The sequence below is a fragment of the Heloderma suspectum genome, chromosome 1 (genome assembly GCF_057233095.1).
Source record: "Heloderma suspectum isolate Gila_16-S chromosome 1, 16-S_ref, whole genome shotgun sequence".
Lineage (NCBI taxonomy): Eukaryota > Metazoa > Chordata > Lepidosauria > Squamata > Helodermatidae > Heloderma > Heloderma suspectum.
In genome coordinates this window covers 166191285-166218054 of record NC_139458.1, presented here as the reverse complement: position 1 = coordinate 166218054, position 26770 = coordinate 166191285, and the positions used below count along the sequence as shown (strand labels likewise).

Genomic DNA, 26770 nt, shown 5'->3' with positions numbered 1-26770 from the left:
ATACTTAAGGCATGATGAAAAAAAAAATACCTATACATTTTTACAGATGATGACTGTGGTGATGGCAGTGATGAACTGGGCTGTGCTCATTCATGCTTTGACAATCAGTTCAGATGTTCCAGTGGCAGGTGTATTCCAGGTCACTGGGCTTGTGATGGCGACAATGACTGTGGAGACTTCAGTGATGAAAACAATCCAAATTGCACCAAGGAAGGTTGGTATTTTATGCTCTCTTCCCCACTTCCAAGTTCACATACATACATAGGACTGTGCTGTTAAACTGAATCAATGTGGCTTTCCTCTAGGTCTGTGACCTGGGCCCTGTATGGTGATTCACAGCCAATTATTTTCTGAATTGGGTCCTTTGTAAGCAAAAGGAAGTTGGATCTTTACATCTAGCATCCAGCACTGTGTACATGGTTTTCCTTGCTGGATTTGCAAAAGCATAGAATAAATGTTATCATTACTAAGTCTGCTAACTCAGTCTTCTTTTGGTAAAGTGTTGGAATGCTAGATCCAGTTTTGCCTCTCACTTTCAAAAGTAACAGCATCAACCATTATTTGGCATGTGTATGTGTGATGCATGGTGAGCAGCATGAATGATGTTTAGCATGAAGAAGCTAGAATGGGGCCAATACAGAAATATAGTATATAGAAATAAGATAATTTTTATATATTGGAATTATTGTTGACAAATCTTAGCACATATTCTATATTTACCTTAGTGGAAGGTCTGGCCATCCATTTTACAGAAAATCTGTATTTGTGTTTACAGTGTTTCAAAGGTTCTGCAGAATTTTGAAGCTCTTGTATTTAATATGAAAGCAAATGATAGAAAATTACAAGTGGCTGGATCCAGGCTTAGTCATACTTAGGGTATATGCACTGAAACCAATGGGACTTAAGCCCCATTGACTAAAGTATGACTAAGGCTGGATCAAATCCAAGAAATTTGGTAAGACATTAGTCTCTATGGACACAATCCTATGCATGTTTCAACAGAAAAAAGTCATACAACTCCCAGCATTCCCCAGCTAGCTATGCTGGCTGGGGAACGCTGGGGGTGGTAGGACACTTTTCTGTTGAAACATGCATAGGATTGTACCCAAGTTACTTTCATTTAGCTATGATGCAGGATAAGAATAGGAGGGCAAATTCACATTACAGAAAAGAACATCACATCTAAGCTATTAAGCTATAATAATTTTAAATACATGTCAGATATAATATGTTACCATCTAAGATGCACGGTAAAAATCCATTCAAAAATGCAGTTCATATTGAATATAAAATCTGCTTCAGTCTGTACTGATGTTTTCCATCCACTTGGATTGAATGTGCATCTGATTAACTAACTCAGATGTTCAAGGGCAGTCTGGGTAGCAGAATAAATCATCAATCTGAAAATGCCTGATATTGGTATTCTTCAAATTTCACAGTTTCTAATTGAATATTGATATTGATTCCGATCCTACACTGTTGCTGCCACAAACTTTTAATTTGGAATCATCACTCAAATTGATTTTAATTGATGGAAATGCACCTAAGCAATGTTTTTGACTAACTGTGGTTGCATCCTGTAATACCTTGTATATTAATATTTTAAACACTGACAGCAAAACTACTCAGACAGTTTCCAGAAATGATGATTCATGGAAGAATGCTTTAAAATGGCTGTTCTAATGTTATGCCTTTTCGTAAGCTGCCTTGGACATTTATGAGGAAGGTTAAATGTTTTAAATAACATACATATATAAAAACACTAAGGCTGCAACTCTATACACATTTACCTGGGAGTATGTTCTATTGAACTCAGTGGGGTTACCTCTCAGTAAACATGCATAGGATTATACAGTAAATGTCTTGACATTTCCGGGTGAAAAATGTATACAGTTACAATCACCCCACAGTGCAGTACACGTGTATACATCATTTAGATTGGGGCCCAGCTGTACAATCAGCAATTCTCAATAGTGTATTGTAATATAAACCCATTCATTTCCATGCACCTTCTTTATTTTATTATACAATTGTAGTCTAGATCCATGGATAATTTTCCCCAGTATCTTTATAGTGGAAGAAAATTCCAAAATAGCTTTGAGAAAGAAACATCGTAGGTTTAAAATCTTCATAAAACACCAAAATTTAGCCTCACAGATTTTCCTCATTCTGATGTTTTTAACACCAAAGAATAAATATTTAAGCATTAAAGCATGAATTATTAATAAATATGTGTGTTTACCTACAGGCTATAGTTTAGCTTGAGGCTAAGCTGTCTCTGAGAATGTAATTTTAAATACCAGGCTTAAAATTCTGGTTTGGAACTCTTCATACAATCTAGCTCACCATATATCTATGCATACAAGTCCATTTGTGCTGCATTATTATTCATCCAAGTATGGGAAAGATGAAATCCATGCTGGGGAAAGATTAAAAGAACTTGAGTGGGTAGAGTCTGAATGAAATCTGAGAAACAGTTGAGTGTAATGATGTATCTAGCTGTAATTAATGTAACTGGGATAAACATTCTAAATTATTATTTTGTTAATTAAAAAGGTATATCACTCCTTTCTATTTGAAATTGAAGCCCCCAAAGCAGCTAAGATCCACACATCTAAAAACAACAACCAAGTTATAAATCAGTTAAAAATAACAGTTAACTCAACAGAAACAAGAGGGGAGTCCACATGAATCTCCTCAGATATTGAAAGCACATGTGAGCCCTCTGTGGCCCTGGCTCTATTCTTCCAGAGGACAGGCTGTTGTCCAATCCGGTAGAGCTGGCCAGAAAACTAGCATGAATTAACAATTGCAGAGGAGTGCAGCAAGAGTAGGAACCCCATAAAATAAAAGGAGAGAATAATCCAGCCTGCTTGATTATTTTCCTCTTTCTCTGACTTCCTATAAGCTAATCTGTCATGAATAATAGTAAAACTTTAATGCCTCATTATTGCTTCATTCACTTGCCAGAGCAAGGAGAGTCCATCAATTACCCCCGTGTGCTGCAAGAGATTATATCACTGCTCCTGCTTTGAAAAAAGCCCCAGAGCTCTGTGCTCCTCCTCTACTATACCGGCGCTTGTCAGTTTCCCAGCTTCCTGTGCTCCTGACCTTTTCCCTTAAACCCTGAAGCATCAGTGTGCAGTTCCTCATGGCTCACTGTTGTCTCATCTCTCTCTATCCCCTCCCTTCTAGAACAAACCTTCAGTGATTTGCCTTAAAAAATATATATTTTACTTTACTTTATCAATATATCCTCTGATCTTATATCTGTTACTCACTCTCAGGTACCCAAGTTCTCTCCTTTTATTTTATGGAGTGCCTACTTCACACGAGCAATTTAAATGGTAACACTTCTTTGCGAGATTTTTGCATTTCTAATTTAAATCTAAGGGCGCAATCCTACGGCTGCTAGACAGCAGCTGGACGGCCATAGGATTGGTCAGTTTCTGGGAACCGACCTTGGAGCCCGCGTTCTGAGGTTGGTTCCCAGAGAACAGACGCCCCACGCCCTCCCCTGCTGCCTTGCATGTGGCACAGATCATCCCCGTGCTCCACGCTTGTAAGAGCAGTGTGGAGCAGGGGGAAAGGGGGTATTCCAGGGGTGAGGCAAGGTGTTTATAAGTGCCAGTACAACACTTCCTATGTGTCACCCGGCCACCCACCCCACGTTCCGATGTCCCTTGGCTAGACAGCTGAAATTGGCCATCTAGCCATGAATGCGAGGCAGCTGGAGTGCAGAGAAGGGGATCCCCTCCATGCTCTTTCTGCCGTGCAGTGGGTAGGCAGTTGTCTCCAAGTTTGGAGGCGACTGTCTAATCTATCCACATAGGATTGCTCTCTAAACATTGCATTTTTGGTTGGGTGAAGATTGTTTTGTCAAACCTCAAAGTATTTTAGAAGTTGAACCTATGCAGTCAGAAGTAAGCACCAATAAATTCAATAGAACTTACTCCCAGGTTACTAGGCTTGCAGTCATGCTGATCTTATGTACTGTTGCTGTTTGATGTGCATGTGCATGTGCATACCTATACATGCACGCATATGTTCCTGCACATTGAAATTGTCCACTACGCCACTGCTGACAAGAGAGAGAAAGAGAGACTTAAGTTATATCTGTCCTCCCTTATGGTTTTTCAGAAATACATCGGAGGTAGGGCGATTGGGTATCCTCAATAGCAGAATAAATCCAAAGCAGAAACAAAACTTCTCATTCAAGGGCCATGGCAAGGGTTTACCAAGATGTGGGAGTACAGGAGGACGGTACTCTCAGGAAGTGGGTAACAGTCCAGAAAAAGGGGATGCAACTAGCACCTTGGCCAGTTAATTAGGGAAAAGGGAGAGTCATAGTATATTGGCCCCAGGAGCGTAGCCAAGTCATTTGTAGTGTTAAAGGGGCCTAGAGATCCATAATCTTGCTTAAGTTCATTATTGGTGCAATTCCCATGCTAGTAAGCCTCTGAGCATGTGCAGATGAGTCAAAAGGCCAATAACAGCCTTCTTGGTGCATTCCTTGCTAATGAGGAGAGTCTTTATCTCTGATGTGCCTTGGAAGCGAAGTCCATTTACAGGTGGCTGTGCCTGAGAACCAAACACTTCTAGCCTTTGCTGAGAATGGATGCTAGGGGCGCGTGCTGCTGTTACTCTGCGTATTGCTAACCAGTACAGTATAAGACCCATAGTTCCCAATGGCTCAAGGTTCAGAGAAGCTGTCTGATCCAACCATTGGGTACGCCTGTGTGCTGTAAGTTACTCAATAAAGTCTCCTTGTAAGCAAACCTTTCAGTCTGATTTATCACTATCTTGGCACTTCTAACCTGAGAGTTCAGTGCCCACGGCCGGGCAACAACACACACAGACAAATGGAAGTCAGAAACTCTCCCAAGCAAAGGTGAAAAAAGAAGAAAGAGGCCAGGTGTCTAAGATCAATTATAGTCTTGGAAAAATTATAGTCTTGACTCCTGAAGGAGAGATTTCCAGGTGAGCAAAATAGGAGGGCGATTGTGCTTTTCTGAATAAAAAGGTTCTTGACTCTAGGTACATGTGTTTTGGTGCTAGTTGGTAGGTCACACAAGAACTCATGACTTTCAATAGCCTATTAATAAATGGTAATGTGTTGTCTTGGTTGCATTAGGACTTTTGGTTTTCACACATCCAAGAGCTGTTGAGCATGAAAAGAGGGCCAGGATGCTCTCTTGTTCGCTCCTGCAAAGACAACCTATCCTGGCTTGTCAGCTCACACCAATTAGCCATTACAGACAAGATGGGAGCTACAAGCCTCGATAATAGTGTGGGTGGTAAAATGGAGGTGAGCTAGTTCTCTCTGGTAAAAGTATGGCCAAAGCATTCCAGATCATTTTTTGGCCTGGACTATATATCCAGAAAGAGGAACTGGCATGGATCCAATAATCTGATGTCATCCAGTTGTGCCTAAAACTAAAAGGCAATAAAAGGAGATCATTCAGTTAAAAAGTGGCAATCAAAAGGATCGCTGGCAAAATAACTAATATCACAAGTTCCTGAGTAAATGCTAGACATTCAAGGAGAGGTGTTTAGAAATCCAGTCCTTTTTTCCCACCAGCCATGATATACCTAGATCAAGTTCACAACTGTTCACCCACATTTTCCTTCATGGGACTGGGTCCCAAAAAGAGGAAAACAAGAACAGGATAGTTAGCTTATGATGGGGGCTGTTGTCTGATTTAAGAAAAACTTGAGTGGATGATAGCCCCGAATAGGCTGAACTGGAGATGTGCTTAGCTTGTCTGTCTCTTCCAAGTGTGGTCCTGCACAAAATGTACTACTCATAAGTCCCATGTAAATCGATGGCTGCATGAATGGCTGGTGGTGACTGGATTATAGCTGGGAAGTTCAGAAACAAGCACCATATAGACATCTAAGCTTTCCATTTCTGATAACCACAATATTATGGGATACAGACAATTTTGTTATAATTTCAGCAAATATCTTAGAAATTAGTTTATTCTCAGGGTAGCAACAGACATATCTTTTGAGCTAAAGTCTGGAATATAAACATTTGGATTCTGTGTTGTAGAATTTGGTACATGTACTGCTGAAGGCACTGTTCTGTGAAGCCCCAAGCACAGACTTATCCCTGCTTTGAAACTCAATGATGATCATGTCATGGCTTTAAGTGAGGGTTGCCTGAAATTGCCTCAAAGTAACATCACAGACTAGTAGTATGCAATTTCAAAGAGAGCTGGGAGCAATTACACTGGCAAACCTTGCAAAAGCTAAATTTATGGTACAAATATTTTTGTAGAACAACCACAGGTAGCCTTGAAGTTCTTTCAGTCTTTGAGCAAAATAAAGAAAAAAGTTGCTTCATTGCAAAAGTTTTCTGATCTTCTCAGGACCAAGAGATTGAATAAAGAAAAATAGTAATTGAAAAGGATGTTTCTGAATTTAAATGAAGTATAGGTTTGTAACTATCACAGCAGAAGAGAAAATAAGAATGAGCATAATTTCAGACCTTGAATGAAAATATATTCTTTTCATGGCAGACTTACGGGATCTGGGTTCATAGAAGTGGGATGGGTAAAGAAGATAATGCCAAAGGCCTCAAATTTAACTCATGGTCCCTTCAGTCCACTAGTGTCTACCTTCTATAACCAGTGGGATGAATTGACCAGGAGGAAAATAATATCTGACCATGCAGCATCTACCTATCCTATTTTATTTCATGTATAAGACATACATGAAGAACAGATAATATTTTGCAAAAAAGAAACTGTGAGGTTTTAAAATGAATATATTATACACCCATTCTAAAGCAAGACTGATAAGACATATGAACCAGAAGCAGCTCCCTCAAGTCAAGCTGGGTATTGGTTTCTCACCGTCTCTCAGACTTCTGAATACTATAGGTGCTTAGCTGTTTAGTGCTGTAGACCCCCAATCTTTCAGTTACTCACAGGCTATCTATAGAACTGCTGAAGGTTCTGGACTCAGGATGGGTAGAACCATCAAGTTCTCCTTTGGAGTGGATTACAGAAGCCAAAACTGATTTCACAATTCATTCCAATTGAAGGGAAGCAAATTCATTCCCAGTAGAGGGAAATGAATAAAAGCACTCCCCTCACTTGAATGGAAACAGTTTAGGGAGAGGAGGAACTAAAGGCAGCATTTCTCTCAGGTGAACCAATTGAGTGGGCCCCACTTCTCATCTTTCCTTCTGCTACAGCCAGGTGGAATGATTGCTTCTAGACAATAGTTGAGGGAGTGAAAGAAATAAATAGCTCTTATATGTCAGAAAATCAATATATATATTCCAGCAATACGGAAGGCTTGCAAACCAGTCAGTACAAGGGATCTGAGACCTTCAAGCTGGAAGAAGGTATAGCCCTGCCTCTGGGCTGAAATATATCTCCTGTTACCCCAGTCCAGTAAAGTGAGTTTTTTTTAACTATCTCACACTGGACATCAGGAGGTGGATGTGAGGTAAGGGAGCAGCACAGCCCTGGGGGTTGTGCTTCACCCCATATTACTTGCTCAAAGATCTCTGAAGCAGACAAAGGGGGCAAAAATACAAAGATTTATGTGTGTGGTGGCGGGTGGGGAACGGATTCCAGGAGAGGGTGAGAGGCAGGCAAAGAAGACTCCAGCTGGACTTTCCCCTCCCCTCATCACAGGGCCAGCTACCATCAACTGCCCAGGAGGAATGATTTCAGGAGAGAGAGGGAGGTGGATGAGGATGACACCAGATACCTGCTCCAATTCCAGCTGGAGTCTTCATGCTCTAAGGCCATCTTCCACCAACTGCCCTGAGGGAAGGATCCTGATTTTTTTTAATGTTAATATATTTATTGTGATGTTATTCATTTTATTTTGTAAGTTGCCTTAGTAGGATCTGTACCTTGAAATGCAGTATATAAATAATTGTAATAAATAAATTTTAAAAACCCACTTTTCTTTCTGGAGGGGACCAGAATCCACCAGAAAAAGGGTCCTCCCAAGATGATTTCAGAAATGTTTCCATCTCTGCTGGATCTTGACTCAGTTCTTATTGTGGGCTGGATGAAGGTGTATCAGAAGGTCTGCCCTTCAGTGTCCCTTTGTGCCTCTCCTTTCTATATAGCTGTTTCTCCTTTTCTCAGTCCCAGGTTATTTTTATCTACCTGTTTTCTGTCTCCCAAATTCTTTCAAATTCCCGTAACTCCATCTCTGAGACAAAAACAAAACACATTTTCCTTCATTGAACCACAGTGTGTTGAAGTCTGATAATTTCAAGTTGCTTAATGAATGTGCCTTTGAACTATATTCAGTTTATCATTCCACAATTCAGCTGGCTGCAGATGGATATATTAGCTGTACTTCTATGCAAATCACATTGGAGTTAGTGCAAACATATTTTGTTAAATATGGTATGAGCAGTATACAAAATAATCTTATCCATGTAAATGGGTGATTATAACTTTTTCTCCAGCTTAAGCTCTGGTCCATATGTAACTTGTAAGTGCTCTGCTACTTTGGGGGAAATCTTGGCTGGCTGTTTTTCACATGACAGAAGACCAGTGGGCACATTTGTGGTTAATGGAGAAATGTGAACTACTCAAAACTTGCTAAACATGAACTATGGCAATCTATATTGTGGAGCAGATCTCAGGCACTAGACGGGACTGCTGTTTACTTCTTTGTATGTTCATGTACTGTTGTCACTGTTTAAGTGTAGCTAGGATAAAAGAAGGACTGCTGATAAAGAATATGGTTCAGCATAGCACTTCCACAGCTTTAATCCAGTACTGGAAAGGGGGAGGGCCTTCGAAGTAGGGGAGACCTCATGAGAAATTCTCTCAATCCTGATAACCTATAGTTATTATTCTTGTTATTACTGCATTAGAAATAGCCTCTCTTGGAGGATGCAGTGGGAAAGAATTTCAGTGCCACCCAGACAGACACTGTATTCCTGAGTTCTGGCGCTGTGATGGAGAAAAGGACTGCGAAGATGGCAGCGACGAAAAGTACTGCAATGGAACTATACGCTCATGTGATAATAAAACAAAATTTTCTTGCAAGACTACAGGTACTGAAAAGCATAATATTTTATGCAGAGTTGAAACATGTGTCACTATGTGATCAAGGGCAGAAGAGTACTGAGGGGTGGGCATGGGGGTTAATCCTTTTCCTGTCTGTGACTTTTCTGTAGCCTGTTCTCCCCAAACCAAAGGCTGCTCCACAACTTGGGTAAGGTAAATCAGAACCATTAAATCTAATTCAGATGGAAAGAAATCCAGAAGTGTCTCTAGATATAATTATGAGCTATGAACTGTGAAATCTCTGCAATTAAGTATATATTCTGGGCAAACTGGCTGTTGCTTAAAGAGAAGAGAATAGATTTTCTTTTATTTGTATGGTTTGGGATCAATTTATTTTCAATCCATTTGTGACATATTGAGCTCCGCTAACTTTGGCGATACAAAAGCTTTTTGACATACCAGTAATCTAAGTTGTGTCATTGGAAATCAAGATTTATCCCAGGTATAAATAATTGGATAAATGAGTTAAGCACCAGGGTGGGAGTCATTTAATAAATAGAGGAAATAGATCCTTTTTGAGCAAATGTGATCTGTGTTTAGAATGCTTTATTTATTTATTTATTTATTTTTAAAATCCCACCTCCTGATATATACAGAACTAGAAAGTCAGATAGAAGGATTCAGCCTATCCTCCTCCTATCAAACGGTTTTTCTATATTCAAGGAGGGGGTATATTTTCTGAGGAAAATCCAGATAAATGACATTATACTTATCTCACCAGGTCTGAAGTGGCCTAGTCCAGGAATAGCTCTAGTTAAGAATGTGCCTGAAAAAAACCCTTCCTTCTTTGTTGTATTAAAAGTGTCATTAGTTTCATTTCCATTCCTTTGTACTGCATTTGTTTCATTTTTCTTTACTTTCATTTTTGTTTTGCCATTGATTTCAACATTGACCACTGAGTGAACAGAATGCTGGACTAGATGGACCCTTGGTCTGATCCAGCATGACTGTTCTTATGTTGTTATGTTCAGTCTTCTGCTGTCCATAACACCATGTTTCCTATCCAAGTGGCATTCAATTTTCAGGCATTCCACACCCATACCATGGCAGGGTATCAGATGTGCTAAATTTCAGACAGGTTGGAGGAAGGGTCCCAAGTTTATAGGCCATTTAAAAAGGTGCACTTCATATAAGCTTCTTATTGCTTTCAATGGGAAAACCATCTATTTTTCTCCTACTTGTAACTTTGCTGTTTTCCAAATGACATACAATTCAGGCATTCTACTACAGCTTCAAATCATTAGACCTGCCAAATTTCAGACATATAAAGTGCCCCCCCCATTTTATTAGAGAAGGGTGAATCTGTCAGGTTCTTTTTCTTCCACATTCAATTTTTTAAAACCGCAAGTTCTTTCTCTCCTGAATATAAAGAACTTTGCGAATTTTGGTAAATTCTTATCGAAACTAAATTGAAACAGAATTCTCACCCATTTTTGCCAGCCAATTAAATAGGTTCAGGTATTCCCAGCTGTTAAAGATGAGAAGCTTGTCAAAATTAAGATGTAACAACCCCAATTCAGCACTAATATGTCTTAATACACCAGGATTCAGATTCAAGACTTTTACAAGCTAAACATTCTTTGCCTTGGGCCTGGATGGACAAATCTGTCAGTTTTAGTTGCTCCTGCACTCCAGTTTTTAAAGTTCTTTTTGTCCTCAATGTGGAGAACTTTGTGAATTTTAGTAAATTCTTATCAAAACTGAACTGAAACAAAATTCTCAGCTACCCCTACAGTTTACATATCCTATTTTATATTTCTCAGTTTAGCTGTTATCTCACTTCCCCCTCCCTGTAACCTTTCTGTGAGTTGTACAGACTGTGCCAGACTGTTCAATTTTTCATTTTAATAGAAATGAATGTGAAACAAAACAAAAACAAAAATTAACAATGAATTAATTTTCATCCAGAACATTTGTTTGAATTCCTATTAGTTTTCATAAATGAAACAAATTGGGCTCATTTGCTTCATTTTCCATTCATTTTAAAAACTAATGAACACCCCTATATTGATTATGCTGTTTTGTACAGTGCATAGTATACCCTGAGGGAGAGGCAGTTTATAACTCATAGGTTTTAGGTACCTCTAAATGGGCTAGAACTGATGCATGTTCTGCAATTTTACTGACCTCAGTAAATGTTTTGGGAAGCTATGGGCTCATAAAGTGTATTAAGATTATTATTTGGAGTTCCTTATGCATTTCATATCCAGTAAGTTTATATCTTAACTGGAAATATAATACACATATCCAACTACTTCTATTTTTACCCTCTGTTGAAAGCCATACTTCAGCGGCTGAACACACTCAACAGATCTGATATCTACTAGTTCCAAAATCTTTGCTTTAAAAACTGAAGAGCAAAGTATATGCTGGATATAGAAATGAGTCTCATACCACCATGGGGAAATATTGTAGGTGCAGACATTAGGCTTGTTAATTAAACCTTTCTTTGTTGCTTAGTGCTTATACTCAGTTGCTATTAGGTGCTGAAGATAATGCTCAAGCTTACAGTACTATATGCACTAATTCTGCTCCTATTCCCCAACTAGACCACCATGCTCAATCTTCATTGTGAGGCTGTGGTGGCTATATGAAGGGAAAATACTGTTCTGCCAGCAGTGTCAACAACTGTCCTGATCCTGCTAGCCCTACCTAAGGATGGGGAGAATTTTGTTCAGTTTCCATTTTGATCGGAACTTACAAAATTAACACTTCCTTAATTAATATGCAGACTGGAACACAGTTACTCTTTGGTATTCACACTTCTCAGAGTTTTGTGATACAGTTCTCCAGACAAAAGAAAAACATTCAAAAATGTGTATATTCAGGGAAAGTGTGCACAAACATGCATATATTAGTGGGGGGGGGGGAAACAAAATAGCACTATTTTAAGCAAAATTGCTTGCCAAAGATACAATATTAGGCAAAACTGTGTACAAAATGTGTATATTATGGGAAATGTGCAAGAAAATGCATACAGATCTTTGCGCTGACATTTTTTTTTTTTAAAGTTGCAAGCTGATGCAGAAAAGGGACAGGATTAACTTCAGTCGGGAAAATAATGACATGCTGAGAGAAACCAAAACTGACAGGTGCATCCTCCATAGTCCCACTACCCAACAAACAAAAGTACAGCTTAAATTAGAGCAGCTGCTTCCAGAAAAGAAGCATTTTGAGAAGAATTTTGAGGAAGATATATTTAATTCACCACAAGTCATGGAACATTTAGCAATTGCAAAATTGCTTCTTTTTCATGCCATTTGTGGTTCCTAAATCACGAGCCAGATAAAATGGGCAAAGCTACAATGTGAATCTCCTGAAGCTCTCAAAGAGCAACAAATGAAGCTGAAGAAATGCATTAAGATTCATGTGAATGAATGTACTTGTATAAAAGCAGCTACAGATGCTAAGGCCGTGCTTCAGCTTATAGTCATTCCATTTCAAAAATGGCCAGAGATCTCAGACTAACTGGTAGAAGAGCAACGTGAAGAGGGGAATACTTCTGAGGAAAGATCATTAAGAGTGCACCCTATCAGGATGCCCATCAGCTTCCAAACTTGAAGGCTGATGGGGATCCTATGCAGAGCGGAAGGAGATCTTTACCTCCCCACTCCTCCCACTCTGCATCTTTGCTAGACTGGCATTTTCACCTGTATAGCTGAGGTGTCGGGGAGGAGGAGGGATGGAGGCTGATGGACTCCTCATAAACTGGCCTGCCCACCCACCAGAATGCCCCCCATTACCTTCCTTCCATGGTCGCTTTTGCAACCGCGGAGAGGCACCCAGCACAGTTCTCTCCGTGCCAGCTGTGAAGGGAAGGGGACATGGAGTGCTGCTGAGTCTGACCTCGGATACAGGAATTCAAACTATCATGGCCCCCCAGATTTATTTATTTATTTTTATTTATTACATTTATATCCCACTTTTTTTCCTCTTTTGAGGAACCCAAGGTGGCGTACATAACCCTCCTACTATCCATTTTAGCCTCACAACAAGAACCCTGTGAGGTAGGTTGGGCTGAGAGTCTGTGACTGGCCCAAAGTCACCCAGTGAGCTTCCATGGCCGAGTGGGGACTAGAACCCAGATCTCCTGGCTCCCAGTCCAACACTCTAGCCACTACACCACACTGGCTCTACACCCAGCATCTACACCCAGATGCTGTCTAAGGGCCATAGGATTGCTCTCTAAGAAAAGATAGAGCTCTGAGCCGATAGAGTAGACATGACATCTATAAGGCATGTGGGGAAATGGTCAGACATTACAGCTTTGATGAACTATGTAAATCTATGTAGGTTAATTTGTGAACTATGTATTAAGGATGGTGAGCTTGCCATGTTCAAGCTTGTCAAGGTTCTCTGTTGTCCACCTTGATGCTAGTTTCGCCTTATTCTCACTCCCAAAGATGAGCATCTTTTTTTTCCAAGCAGGAAAAATGCTCATTTTTCCAAATATGCACCCAAATGCACACTTCCCCCCATTGGTTAAAGCATGAAAATGCATCCTTTTGGGGGAGTGTGCATTTTAAAGTGTGCATTTTTCAAAATAGATGCAATTTGCGAACGTGATCACAAGTTCAAGAATATGAGAAATTTCTCAAAAAATGACATCACGCTCACATTCAGGGTTGCGAATGCAAATCTTCATTTACAGGTATTTTTTTGAACAGCAATTAAATTCTCATACATCCCTACTATATTATATGAAGTAACTAAGATTGGTACAAACTCTTTTCAGTTCTGCTTGATAAACTGAAGGATAAACTGTAAGGGGCATATAATATATGGTAGTTTGTTGAAGAAATAATTGTCATTAAGAAATATGTAGCAGATAAAGCAGAAAATTTTAGTCTTAAGGAGATGCTTCATTATCAAGTTATTGCCTTGAATCCATAATAGCTCTTCTGCTGTTCATGGAAGAGATGGTAATCCAGAGGAGGTCCCAGGAGGAAAGGCTATTTTTTCCACCAATTCCCTCTTTCCACTTCAGTCTCCTATACCACCTGCTACACTGTTTCAGAGAGTCCTCCAACCCTCTAGAGTAAGGATAAAGAACCTCCAGCCTGCAGAGGTTCCCCACCCAGCTCACCAGTTTCTCTCTTAGACTCCACCCCCTCTCCCCAGGCAAAAGGTCTTATAACCAGTCAACAGCTGATCAGAGATAGGGGAGCGTCTTTCAGCATTGGGCAGGGAAATTGCTCCCCTTCAGCTGATCTGCATGCATCAGCAGTGGCACCACCCACTGCAGGGATGTAACCCCTGATGCCCTAGCCCAGGGCCACTGAGTCCACAAATGGTCCCCCACCCCTTGTTCTAAAACATATTTTCTGGGAGCACAGGGGACTGCATGGGAAGGGTGAAAATCACTCCCCCCAAAAAACACACACACACCTTTCTTGAGTGGGAAGTTCTGTGAGCAGAACTTTGGTCATAGAATATCTGGATTCAACTCAATGACTTTTCTTGAGTGTGACCTAATGAACAAAATAAACTGAACATTCCTTAGGTTTTAATGGGCAGATACAATTTAGTAATATAAAACAGAAGGAAATTAATTGACATGTTAAGTAACTGTTGATTACTAGGTTATCCAAAGCTGGGATTATGTGATCAAATAGTTCTTCTTTTCTTTTGTGTGTGATGAATGTATTACCCCTCCTTAGACTGATCCACAGTTACCAAGTAAGCGTTATATCTGTATATTTCCCCTGCTCATAGCAGCTGTCTGTGTTTCTGTGCAGTCCCTTTTCCAGCACCACTGGAACATACTTTAAAGTAAATAAAATAAGGTCTGAATAGAATGTCCCACATTATGTCTGGTTTGGCCCAAAGTCCAACTCTCTAAGCACTAATTATTTAAGTCACATTTCTGAGTGGATGGTTGAGTTTTCACATATTAAAATATTGCAGGGCTGATTCTTTAAACTCAAAAATATATTTGAGATACTCAATGAAGGGTTTTGCATTAATGATTAAGGCTCAGTGGGACTTACTTTTGAGTAAACATGCTTATGATTGCACTGTTAGTTGATTCTGATACGATGAATTTACTTGGGGAATTAATATAACATAAAGATTGCTGATGAGCATGCATATATTGAGAGTTTCTGGAGCACAACCTGATAAAGGACTTGATATTTGCCATTTGAGAAGGGATGTGCTGTAGGAATATAATCAGTCTACAAAATTAAGTCATGTATAGCAAGAAAATGTAACAAACATAAGAGATTTAATTATAGCTGTTAGGTAGACACTTCAAATAAGTTATTGTGTTTAAAATCTTTGCTACAGGAAAATATAATTACTGATGGCAACCAAGTAGACATGTTAATGGACTTAACACCCTAATATCCTACAGAAAAGATGGCAATATAAATTTATTTACAGATAATATGAAGGAGTTGAATATTTGAATATTTGATACAAGTAGGAAGACATCAAGAATGGGCAGCCACTGGGAATAATGCCCTGCCCTGGAAATAATGCTACGCCATGACATATCATTCCCATTGGTCCAAATGGTCCACTTCTAGGGATGTCTAGGGATGTACGAAAGTCACTTACCTTTTCACAGCTTGGCTTCGCGGTGGGGGGGAGGCGCTTCGCTTCTCCCCCCAAAGTTCAGGCGAGGGGGGGGAGGCGTCCCACCTCGCCCGGCTGAAATTCAGGCCGGGGGGGGGAGGCGCCCCACCTCGCCCAGCCGAAATTCAGGCTGGGGAGAAGCGCCCCGTCTCCCCGGCCGCGAAACAAAAAGTAAAAAAACAAAAAGAGCCCATGATAGGCTACGTGACGATTTACGTAGCCTATCACGGCTAGATTTCCAAATTCAGCCATGATAGGCTACGTAAATCATCACGTAGCCTATCATGGGTGTTTGTTTGTTTTTTTACTTTAGGTTTTTTTTTTTGCAATGGCAACAGCGGCAGCTGGTCAGGAGACCGGCCGCCGCCCCCGCTCGCGCCGAACCGCCGCCGAACCGCCGCCGGGACCCGCCACCAAGAGGGACATTCGCCGAAGGTAAGTCCTGTCCCGGGGGGGCGGGGGGCCGGCGGAGAATATCCCAACCAACTTCGGGGGGCCGAATGCATCGGCGCTCGGCCTCCCGAAGATTCGGAGAGAAATTATCCACGAATCTCCAGGAGGCTGAATGCCAACGCATTCAGCCCCCTGAAATTGGTGGAGAAACGGTCCGCCACCCCCCCCCCGGAATGGGACTTAGCTTTGCCGAATGTCCCTGGCGCTGGTGGCTCCCGGCGGCGGTTCAGCGGCGGCGGCGGCCGGTCTTCTGACCAGCTGCCGCCGCCGCCATTTCCAAGTAAAAAAAAAAACAAAACACAAGCAAACGTGATAGGCTACGTAAAGATTTATGTAGCCTATCACGGCTAGATTTTCAAAAAACACCATGATAGGCTACGTAAATCCTTACGTAGCCTATCATGGCTGACTTTGGGAGGGGGGAAAGTGCGTACGCAAATGGCGGCACCCATGGACACCACCATTTCCGTACGCGCGTTTTTCCCCCCCAAAGTCAGCCGTGATAGGCTACGTAAGGATTTACGTAGCCTATCATGGCTGACTGCAGGGACGCAAACGGTGGCGGCTATGGCCGCCGCCATTTGCGTCCCGGCCGGCCAGGAGGATTCGCGGCCAGAGGGATGGGGTGCCTCCCCCCCAGCCAGAATTTTGGCCAGAGGGACGGGGCGCCTGCCCCCGGCCAGAATTTCGGTGGGGAGGAACGGGGCGCCTCCCCCCTGGCCAGAATTTTGGCGGGGAGGAACGGAACGCCTCCCCCTCACTGCGAAGCAAGCTGCGGGACCAGGTAAGTGACTTTTGTCCATCTCTATCCACTTCCCATTGGGTCACTTTTATTTTTTTACAGTAAAAGAATACTGCGACTGCTGATTATGTCTACCATGGTAAACAACCAGCCCCCCCAAAGATCAGAAATTCTCCAAACCTTCCAAAAATCTTCCTAATTGCCTGCTCCCCCACTTTTGCAGGAAATGGCCCCATGAAAGTTGGGTATGTGTGTGGATTTTCTGGCCTAGCACTAGTTAAATAAAGAAATATTTTGTGGTGACATTATATGGGGATTTCATATAAAATTTTGCTGAGTAGGAGGGGAATGCTAAAAATGGCACAAAATTAATATTCGTGTATTAGTTAATTTTAGTAGTGTCTTCAGGGGAGAAATTACGTGTGGGGAAAAAATTACTCTGATCCTTTGAAATATTTTTGAAATGGCAAAATCCCTTTCATTATTTGGCAGTTACCTTGAATCTACTAGTCAGATGAGACCTGCTCAAATAAAAAAGAAAGCTATCCTGGAAATTGTGGGCCAAGTATGGGATGGGCATTGATTGCACCATTTTAAGCCTAGATCTATCAGCAATGACATCAATAATGTATCATCGTACTTTAATGGGAAATTAGTGAATGCTAATTAAATGCACGTTTGGGTAACTGCTCAGTGGACCAGACGTAGACTGTCCAGATTAACAGAGCAATCCTGTGGCTCCTCAGATGGCAGATTCCCACCACAACAAGCCATAGACTCAATCCTGGGGGGGCGGGATCCATGTGGGGATCTTCCCCCACACCCAGAGAATGCAGGAAAGATCCACAGCTGCTCATCTTTTGAGGTTGCAACAGAGGGTGGAGAGGAAGGAAAGGGGGCTTGATGGTGGGTGGGTGTGGATCTGCTGGATCCACAAGCCTCTCAGCCTTCCTTCCTGTGCCCAGAAGTGTAAGCAAGCTAGATGGGCTGAGAGTGAAGGTAAAAATAGCACACAGGCGGAACGGGAGGTGAAAATGCCTCCATTATTTCTCCCGCCCTGCCTGGCAGAGCTTAGGATAAATGGAGGCCTGCCACCTATAGAGGATCAATCCCATAGGATTATGCTACAAGTGAGCCAACCAATGTACCAAGTGGTAAGGTTTGCAACTATGGATTTGCTTGGTGACCTGTATTAATGAGAGTATGATGATATATTATCTCCCTGCCATGGATTCTAATGTGTGCTAAGGCTTGGGGCTAGGGGTGCATGAAACCCACTTACCTGGTCTCGCAGCTTTTTGCAGTGGGGGGGAGGCGCTTCGCTGCTCTCCCCCCGAAGTTCAGGCTGGGGGGGGAGGCTTCCCGCCTCACCCAGCCGAAATTCAGGCCAGGGGAGAGGCTTCCCCCCTCGCCCGGCCGAAATTCAGGCCGGGGAGGAGGCGCCTCGCCTCACCCGGCCGAGAAATAAAAAGTTAAAAAAAAAAATGCCCCCGTGATAGGCTACGTGACGATTAACTTAGCCTATCATGGCTAGATCTGCAAAGTCAGCCATGATAGGCTACGTAAATCGTCACGTAGCCTATCACGGGTGACTTAAAAAAAAAAAAAAGTGTGTACGTAAATGGCGGCCCCCATAGGGAGCCGCCATTCACGTTCCTTATTTGGTCGCTGTAGTCTACGTAAATCTTTACGTAGACTACGGAGAAAATAAGGGCAACGCAAATAGCATTGCCCTTATTTTCGCCGTAGTCTACGTAATCTTTATTACAAAGGTAATTTTTATCTTTGAGGTAAGTAATTTTTGTACATCCCTAGGAGATTGTGGTTGCCACCTTTGTTGTAAATAGTAGGGATGGCGGAGAATTCCTCAAAAGACTCCAGTGAGGCCAGATTCTTAGAATCCGCCCCCCCCCCGGAGTCCGTGGTGGAACAGACCACTCACCTCTGCCACCCCGCGAAGTTCGCGCTGGCCAGATCCTGCCTGCCACTAGGGGTGTATGGATTCCCCACCATCTATTCCAGTGGGGAATCCATGGGGGGGAGGCAATCCGTTCCTCTCCCCCGGAATCCACCAGAGCGGTTCCCCTCCACTCAGATTCCGGCGGGGGGGAACTGGCTTGGGGGGTGCTTACCTTCCCTCCTGCAAGCCAGAGCCATTCGTCTCCTCCCTGTCCCTGCCGATTGCCATGTATTTAAAAGAAAAAAATTAAAAAATGGCTATCGGGAGGATGTGCCCATAGACTTATATGCAATAGAGTCATGAATCTTGTGTATAAGTCTATGTGTACATAGACTTATACGCAAGATTCACGGCTCTATTTTGCGTATAGGTCTATGGACAGATCCTGCTGATTGCATGTGCCCATAGACTTATATGCAAAATAGAGCCGTGAATCTTGCATATAAGTATATGGACACATAGATATATACGCAAGATTCATGACTCTATTTCTGTATAAGTCTATGGTAGGGATGTACGAAAGTCACTTAACTTTCCGTGGATTATGTTGATGGTGGGGGGGGGAGGCATTCCGTCCCTCCCCCCGGAATCCTCGATGGGGGGGAGGCGATCCGTTCCTCCCCCCCGGAATCCTCCATGGCCGGCTGTGCTCCACTGCAGCTCCACGGAGCAGCTGGCCAGGCCCAGGCCAGAGCTGTCCGCAGAGGGCTCTGGGTAAAAACAACAACAACCGCGTACGCAAATGGTGGCGGCTACGGCCGCCGCCATTTGCGTTCCTTATTTTTGGCCGTCTTAATCTACGTAAATATTTACGTAGGCTAAAACGGCGAATCAAAAAGGGACGCAAATAGAGCCCGCTATGCTATTTGCGTTCCCCTTTATTTTCGCCATCATTTATTTTCTATTTAAATATTTACGTAGACTAAGACAGCCAAAAATAAGGAATGCAAATGGCGGCTGTAGCCGCCACCATTTGCGTACACAGTTTGTTTGTTTGTTTTTCACCCAGCCATGATAGGCTACATAAATCTTTACGTAGCCTATCATGACTTGTAAAAAAAAAAAAACCCTGACAAGAGTGCAAATGGCGGCGGCGGCAGCCGGTCAGAAGACCAGCTACAGCAGCTGCCACCGCTGAAGCCGCTGCCGCCCGGAACATCTGCCCCAGGTAAGTCTCGTCCCGGGGGGGATCTGGGGGAATGGGGGGGCAGGCCGTTCCGCCACAGAGTTCGGGGGGCCGAATGCACTGGCATTCGGCCTCACCGAGATCCGTGGCGGAATTCTCTGACATCCCTAGTCTATGGGCACATCCTCCTGATTGCCATTTTTTTTTAAAAAAAAATTAAAGACATGGCAATCGGCAGGGACAGGGAAGAGGTGAACGGCTCTGGCTGGCTAGAAGCAGCCAAGTGTTGTTCCTCCTCCAGTCCTCCAGGCCTCGTGATCCGCTATGGATTCCTGAGGCCAGATTCCTTGGAATCCAGCTTCATTTGAATCCACAGCGGATTTCTCTAACATCCCTACCTGCCGCCGCTGGGTCCGGCTACTGCCAGACTGCGGACACAAATGGCGTCTAGTGTAGCGGACGCCATTTGCGTCCCTGTTCCTTCGCTTGATAGGCTACGTAAAGATTTACATAGCCTATCACAGCAAAGACCAGGAGCGCAAATATTGTCCGCTATGCCATTTGCGTCCCTGCCTTGGTGTATTTGCGTCCCTGTTCCTTCATGCGATAGGCTACGTAAAGATTTATGTAGCCTATCATGGCAAAGAGCAGGGATGCAAATGTCGTCCGCTACGCCGGACACCATTTGCGTCCACAATCTGGCAGTCTGGCAGCAGATGGACCAGGCTGGCAGCTCCGTGGACTCGCCATGGAGCAAAGCCAGCAGGGGAGGATCCTGGGGGTGGAAGAATGGATTTCCTCCCCCCTCCCTGTGGACCCCCCCCGGTGGTCTTGGGTAGGTGGGGTTCATACACCTCTAGTAAATAGTACTTTCAAATACAAGGAAAAGTTCTCCTGGACATTTTTGTTCTTTTATACAATGCCATTAAGTAACAAAAGAATGAGAGATTGCATTTGGGGAGTATGTTCTTCTTGTATTTGCTTTCATTCTTATTTTGTGTGTTTATTTTCTCTTTTCTTCAAGGGAGGTGCATTAGTAAAGCATGGCTGTGTGATGGAGACATTGATTGTGAGGATCAGTCTGATGAGAATAATTGCGAAGGATATATGTGTGGACCACCAAAATATCCTTGTGCTAATGACACTTCCATCTGTCTACAACCTGAGAAGCTCTGCAATGGGATAAGAGATTGCCCTGATGGATCTGATGAAGATATTCTTTGCGGTAGTTCATGTTTGACCAAATCCACATTTATAGAAGAAAAACAAGTTTCAGTTATCTCATTAATTCTGTATATTTACATTTTCCCTTTGGAAATGTTCATGTTAAAGCTCTAGCACCAAATGTTTCTAGAACAAACTATAGTGAATTGCACCTTTTTCCTGTGTTGGATGGTCAGAGTTCCATGCTCTGAGTCAATGATACTTTTACCAGCACTCTTCACATAGTTGAACATGCATACCGAAAGGGGAGAAGGATCATGACCACTGACCTTCACACATGGTATATGGTCCTTACATGCGAAGGCTCTTTATGCACAATCAGGAACTATGCTTTTTGCACTGTGATGTGTAATTTTGCACTTGGCTCTACTGATTTTTTCTGATCTTTCTGCTCATGAGGCTATCCAATCTGCCTTCTATAAGCCTGAATCCACAGATTTCAGCATACTCCTATTTTCTTCCCCCACTACTAACTAATAAAACAGTCAATGAAATATGTTCCAGAGGATCCCTAAGGAAACCTGTGTGTATTGTCAATCTGCTACAGTCTACTATAAACCTAGTTACTAGATTCTAGAAGTTGCCTTAAAAAAAGAATTCTGTACTAATCTATTAAGGCTCCAGTCCTATTGCACACTTACCTGGGAGTAAGTGCCATTGAACACAGTGGGACTTACTGCCTGATAAATGTGCATGGAATTTCACTGTAAGTCATGCTGTATATCTGAGAAACACCAATTTCTGGTTGTTGTTTTTTAATTTCAGATGAATGTTCTCTTAACAATGGTGGCTGCAGCCACCAGTGTTCAGTAGTTCCTGGAGGTAGAATTGTGTGTTCATGCTCCCCAGGATTGTACTTGAGTTCAGACAATAAAACCTGTGAATTCGTAGATTATTGCACCAAACACCAGAAGTGCAGCCAAGTGTGTGAACAGCATAAAAATACTGTTAAGTGCTCCTGTTACGAAGGTTGGAAGCTCAATAAAGATGGCGAAAGCTGTGCTAATATTGGTAAGCTGACATTTACATTCTATTCACTACTGTAGAGCTCCTTTTCTAAAAAATCAAGGGAAGCAAAATAAGACCCATTTGCTTCAGAGACACAGTATAAGTCCTTGGTTGTTGTTGTTTATCTTTAACTATAAAATATCTGGACCACGGCTTGTTTCAAACAGAGGTTTGGCTGTTTATTTACAAGCTGTACAAGTTGTCATACAATTACAAAACTTGGCATTACTGTAGTATATATTTATACTATGATATTGCCAAGTTTTGTAATTGTATGACAACTTGCTGAAGCTGTCTTCATTTATGAATGTATTTTTCATGTCAGGGACAGCTGTAAGTGAAATCTCTAGCAGGATCAGATCTGGGGATTACATCCTCTTTTTTCTGTTAAGAGTGGGTGTGCTTTTGAGTTAGAATATGTATGGCAATGAATTGTCTGATTGTTCAGGATAACAATCAGATTTTTTTTATGAGAGACTCATGATTCAGGCTGCAGTTCTACACTCACTTCTCTGAAAGTAAGTCCCATTGAACTCAGTGGGACTTACTTCTGGCTAGACATGTACAGGATTACACTGTATGCAGAAGTATATTAGCTTGTAAATTAAAAGGAAAAGAAATGAAACAACAAAAAAATTGTGAGGAGGACTGAACTTTCTCTGTAGCCTCTAACAGAGTATTCAGGACAAAAGGGACATTTTTTAAAAAAACTTTTGTCATATACACCATACGAGGACTTCAGGAGAAGAAAAAGGACATCCTTTCCTTTTCCACTCTCTAGACCGGGGGTTGGCAATGGAGCACCCATGGGCTCAGCAGTGCCCACCAAGACTCCTGCTGGCACCCCCAGACCCCTTCTCCACCCCACCCCCGCTTTCACTCTTGTCACCACCACTTCTACCTACCTTAGGAGGACTTCCCACTTCCTTGGCAGCAATGGGGGGGGGGAGATTCTTCAGTGGTGGAGGCCACGGAAGTAGCTGCGGTGACACAGGCAGTGGCAAATTTTGAAGGAGGAGGAGGCCGTAAAAGCAGCAGGGGGGGGTGAAATTCAGAGGAGGAAGAGGAGTGAGAAAAGTGGGAATCCAATCAAGGGGAGACAATAAAGTGGGAATCCAATCAAGGAGATACAATAAAAGCAGGAAACTGCCCAGACAGCTTTGGCTGTGGAGTGGTATAGAAATTAGGGCTGTGCGCTGCTTTGGCCTGAGGCCTGAATCTTGCATCAAAGCAGGCCGCTTCGGGCTGTTTCAAACCCTTTCTGAGGCAAAGCAGAGGGGGCACAAAGTGACCCGAAGTGGGTCAGGGACTCTCGGAAGCGCTCAGTGCACTTCGGAGCTTCAGCACCCCAGCCCAGCCGCACCAGTGCCTCCAGCTCCTTACCTGAGGTGACGCATAGGAGTTGCTGCCACCATCGCCACTATCACTGCCACCACCAGCTCCTGAGGCCTGGATGCATGTTGGCTCTTTTTGGCAGGAGACACCATTTTAAAAATGGTGACTCCTCCCAAAAAGAGTCAGTGCATATCCAGGGCTCAGAAGCTGGCAGCAGCGGGCAGTGATAGCAGCAGTGGCCGCCACCGCCGCCACCACTATTACCACCACCATCATCTCCAACCACTGCCCGCCGCCGCCAGCTCCTGAGCCCTGGACGTGCGCAGCTCTTTTTGGTGGGAGTCGCCATTTTTTAAATGGCGACTCCCTGCAACAAGAGCCAGCATGTGTCCAGGGCTCAGGAGCTGGCAGCGGAGACAACAACAGTGGTGGAGGAAGAGGAGGTGGAGGAGGCGGTTGCAGCAGCCCAGGTAAGGAGCTGGGGGTTTGCACAGGGGTGTCGGGGGGGCAAAGTGGGATTCGGATAGCTGAATCCCACTTCAGGTTCAGGGCTGAGTTGGGTCAGGGGTCCCCCGAATCAGCCTGAGCCGAATTGGGCCCACCTCCGAAACCACAAAGCGGCTTCCGAGTTGGACCAGGGGGTCCCTGCACAGCCCTAATAGAAGTATAATGAACAAACAAATGAATGAATGAAACCAAGGAAGGGATGGCAAGAAAAGTGGCTGTCCTAGTGTCCTTTCCTCCCTATTGAAACATCACATCTATAAGATTTGAAGAATGCTACATGTCTCCTGTTCCAGGTAGGCTGTAGCCCTGAAGAGAAGTATTTCGGCAGTGGGGGATGGGGGGTACATTGCAGAATTTTCTTTCAGGTCCCCAGTCTCTGTGTGTTTGTGTATGTAGCTAAATAGATAACTGAGGTGGAACAATATATCTTTTTAAAAGTAACAGGATAACAATCAAATTTTTTAATGAGAGACTGATTCAGGCTGCAATTCTATACTCACTTCTCTGGAAATAAGTCTCATTGAACTCAGTGGGACTTATTTCTGGGTAGACATGTGTAGGATTACACTCTAAGGGAGGTTTGGCATGTGAATGTGATACTGAATTGGTTCAGTATCCATTTGCTTTGGATATTGCTTCTGATGAATGCAGGTGTAATGGCTGTTGCTGAAAATGTCAAGGCATGGTTTTCTGAAGAAAGCAATGACATTCAAGCCAAATCATATGTTACAACTTAGCACTTTTAACTTGCATTCTCCCTAAAATAAGAAAACTTAAATTGCTACAATAGATGTTATTCCAGTACACTATAAAATAATTTCCAAATTATTCAAATGAAAACTTTGGTGGTATTTTTGTCAAAGGAAATTTTCAGACCTTAATGAACAAAATGTTTTTGAGCTGTCACCAGTGATTAATTAAGAGATCAATCCTATGCCCACTAGACAGCATCCGGGGGGGGGGGATAGGATAGCTCAATATCCTGGCTCCAAGCTTGGAGACAGTGTTCTAAGCTTGGAGCCAGGAAACCATGCTCCCCGGCCCCTCCTCCTCCCCCTCATCGCCGGTGCAGAGAGAACTGCACCAGCTACCTCTCTGCGCTTGGAAAATGGAGTGTAGAGACGGGGAAAAGGGGGAGTTCCCGGGGGTAGGGAGGAGACCGGGGTAGCTGTCATATTCCATTTCCCATGGCCGCCCTGGCCCCCCAGCCCCTCCAAGGTGCTGCTGCTAGATGGGTGAAATCGTCCATCTAGAAGAAATGCAGGGTAGCTAGAAGATGGAGGCCGGTCTCCTCCCACCCTTCATTGGATACTCAGCAGCCGGAGCTTGGAGGCTGCTGACTATCCAGAAAGGATTGTGCCCTTATTGTACTGTATACCTATGGACCACAGTTAGATTGTTGAATCTAATTTTCATATTAGCAATGACAGTTGAACACTGTTATATCTGATATATGTGAATTAAGGCTAGATTTGGACTGAAATATGTATTGTAGAAGATTACATTCAGAAATTTGATTTTGTAATGTCAATTATTGCATATGTATTATACAATTAGAATATTCTCTGTCAGTGTTAATCAAATTGTATATTTTTGTTAATATCACTATAATGACATACGTCTTATTACATTTTCTACAAAATGTACAATTTTGTTCCCAGATCCTTTTGAAGCTTTCATCATTTTCTCCATTCGGCATGAGATCAGAAGGATTGATCTGCAGAAACGGGACTACAGCCTGTTAGTTCCCGGTTTAAGAAATACAATAGCCCTTGATTTTCACTTCAGTCAGAGCTTACTATACTGGACAGATGTGGTAGAAGATAAAATTTACAGAGGCAAGCTTTCTGAAACCGGAGGTATGAAATTAATTTTAGATTTTTAAAATATAACCTTGGCAGGAACTCTCAATTGAAGAATGATGATGAACCCCTTAATTTCTGGAAAAATAATTTTTCTCGTTTACATTATGTTACATAATCTAACATTTATTACAGGCATACACGCCAAGTGGCTTTTATAATGAGAAACTGCTCGTCTGTTTTCACATCTTCTTTCATCATAGCATTTTGCTCATTCTACTCAATATTTGAATAAGTCTTCCAAATATGGATATTCCAAGTATGGCATGCCCTACACAAAGAGCACCTCTTTCAGCCAGAGACAGCAAGAGTATCCTATGTGTCAATTGCCTTGCATGCAGATGTTGCAGCATTCAGCAATTGGGCATGCATATATGGTGCATATATATATCTACATAAGAGACCGATGTACGCATCACATGACAAAGAGCACGGCGTTGTGAAATCTGAATCCAGGTCACCCCATTTTGTGCTCCATTACCCCATACGTGAATATATTGTTAAACTTGTGCTGTTTAATTTAGTGGAAGAAACAAGTTTGGAAATGATACCAAATTATTCAAGATCATGAATTTTACATATAAACTGATGGGATTTGAGCTGGAAAGAGTTATTGGGTTGGTGGTTTAATTGATAAGTCAATTGAAATGTAAATACAGCACAAAGCAGCTAGGGATGGACTGGAAGCCCCCCCCCATCTGGATTCTCCAGGTGCTGACAAGCCCCTGCCCCCATTGGCACAGCCCCGGACTCACACGTGACCCCCTCCACGCGCTCGCTGAGCCACCCACATTCACCAAGGACCCGTCTGTGAGCACCACAATCACCATTTTGAGAAAAAAATGGCAATCAGGAAATATGTGAACATCTAGACTTATGCAAAATGGTGCTGTGAATGGCCCATGTATGCAAGATTGC

At 42.7% G+C, this 26770-nt stretch overlaps 1 protein-coding gene across 1 annotated transcript in view; it reads left to right on the top strand.

Annotated features, from left to right (window-relative positions):
- The window catches only part of LRP1B (LDL receptor related protein 1B), a 1474154-nt gene that overhangs the window by 1040263 nt on the left and 407121 nt on the right, over positions 1–26770 (top strand). The window contains exons 21-25 of the mRNA XM_084809602.1: positions 47–214; positions 8861–9043; positions 20941–21141; positions 21906–22151; positions 25652–25849. Coding sequence (XP_084665728.1) covers positions 47–214; positions 8861–9043; positions 20941–21141; positions 21906–22151; positions 25652–25849 — 996 coding nt within the window. The remainder of the gene's footprint in view (positions 1–46; positions 215–8860; positions 9044–20940; positions 21142–21905; positions 22152–25651; positions 25850–26770) is intronic.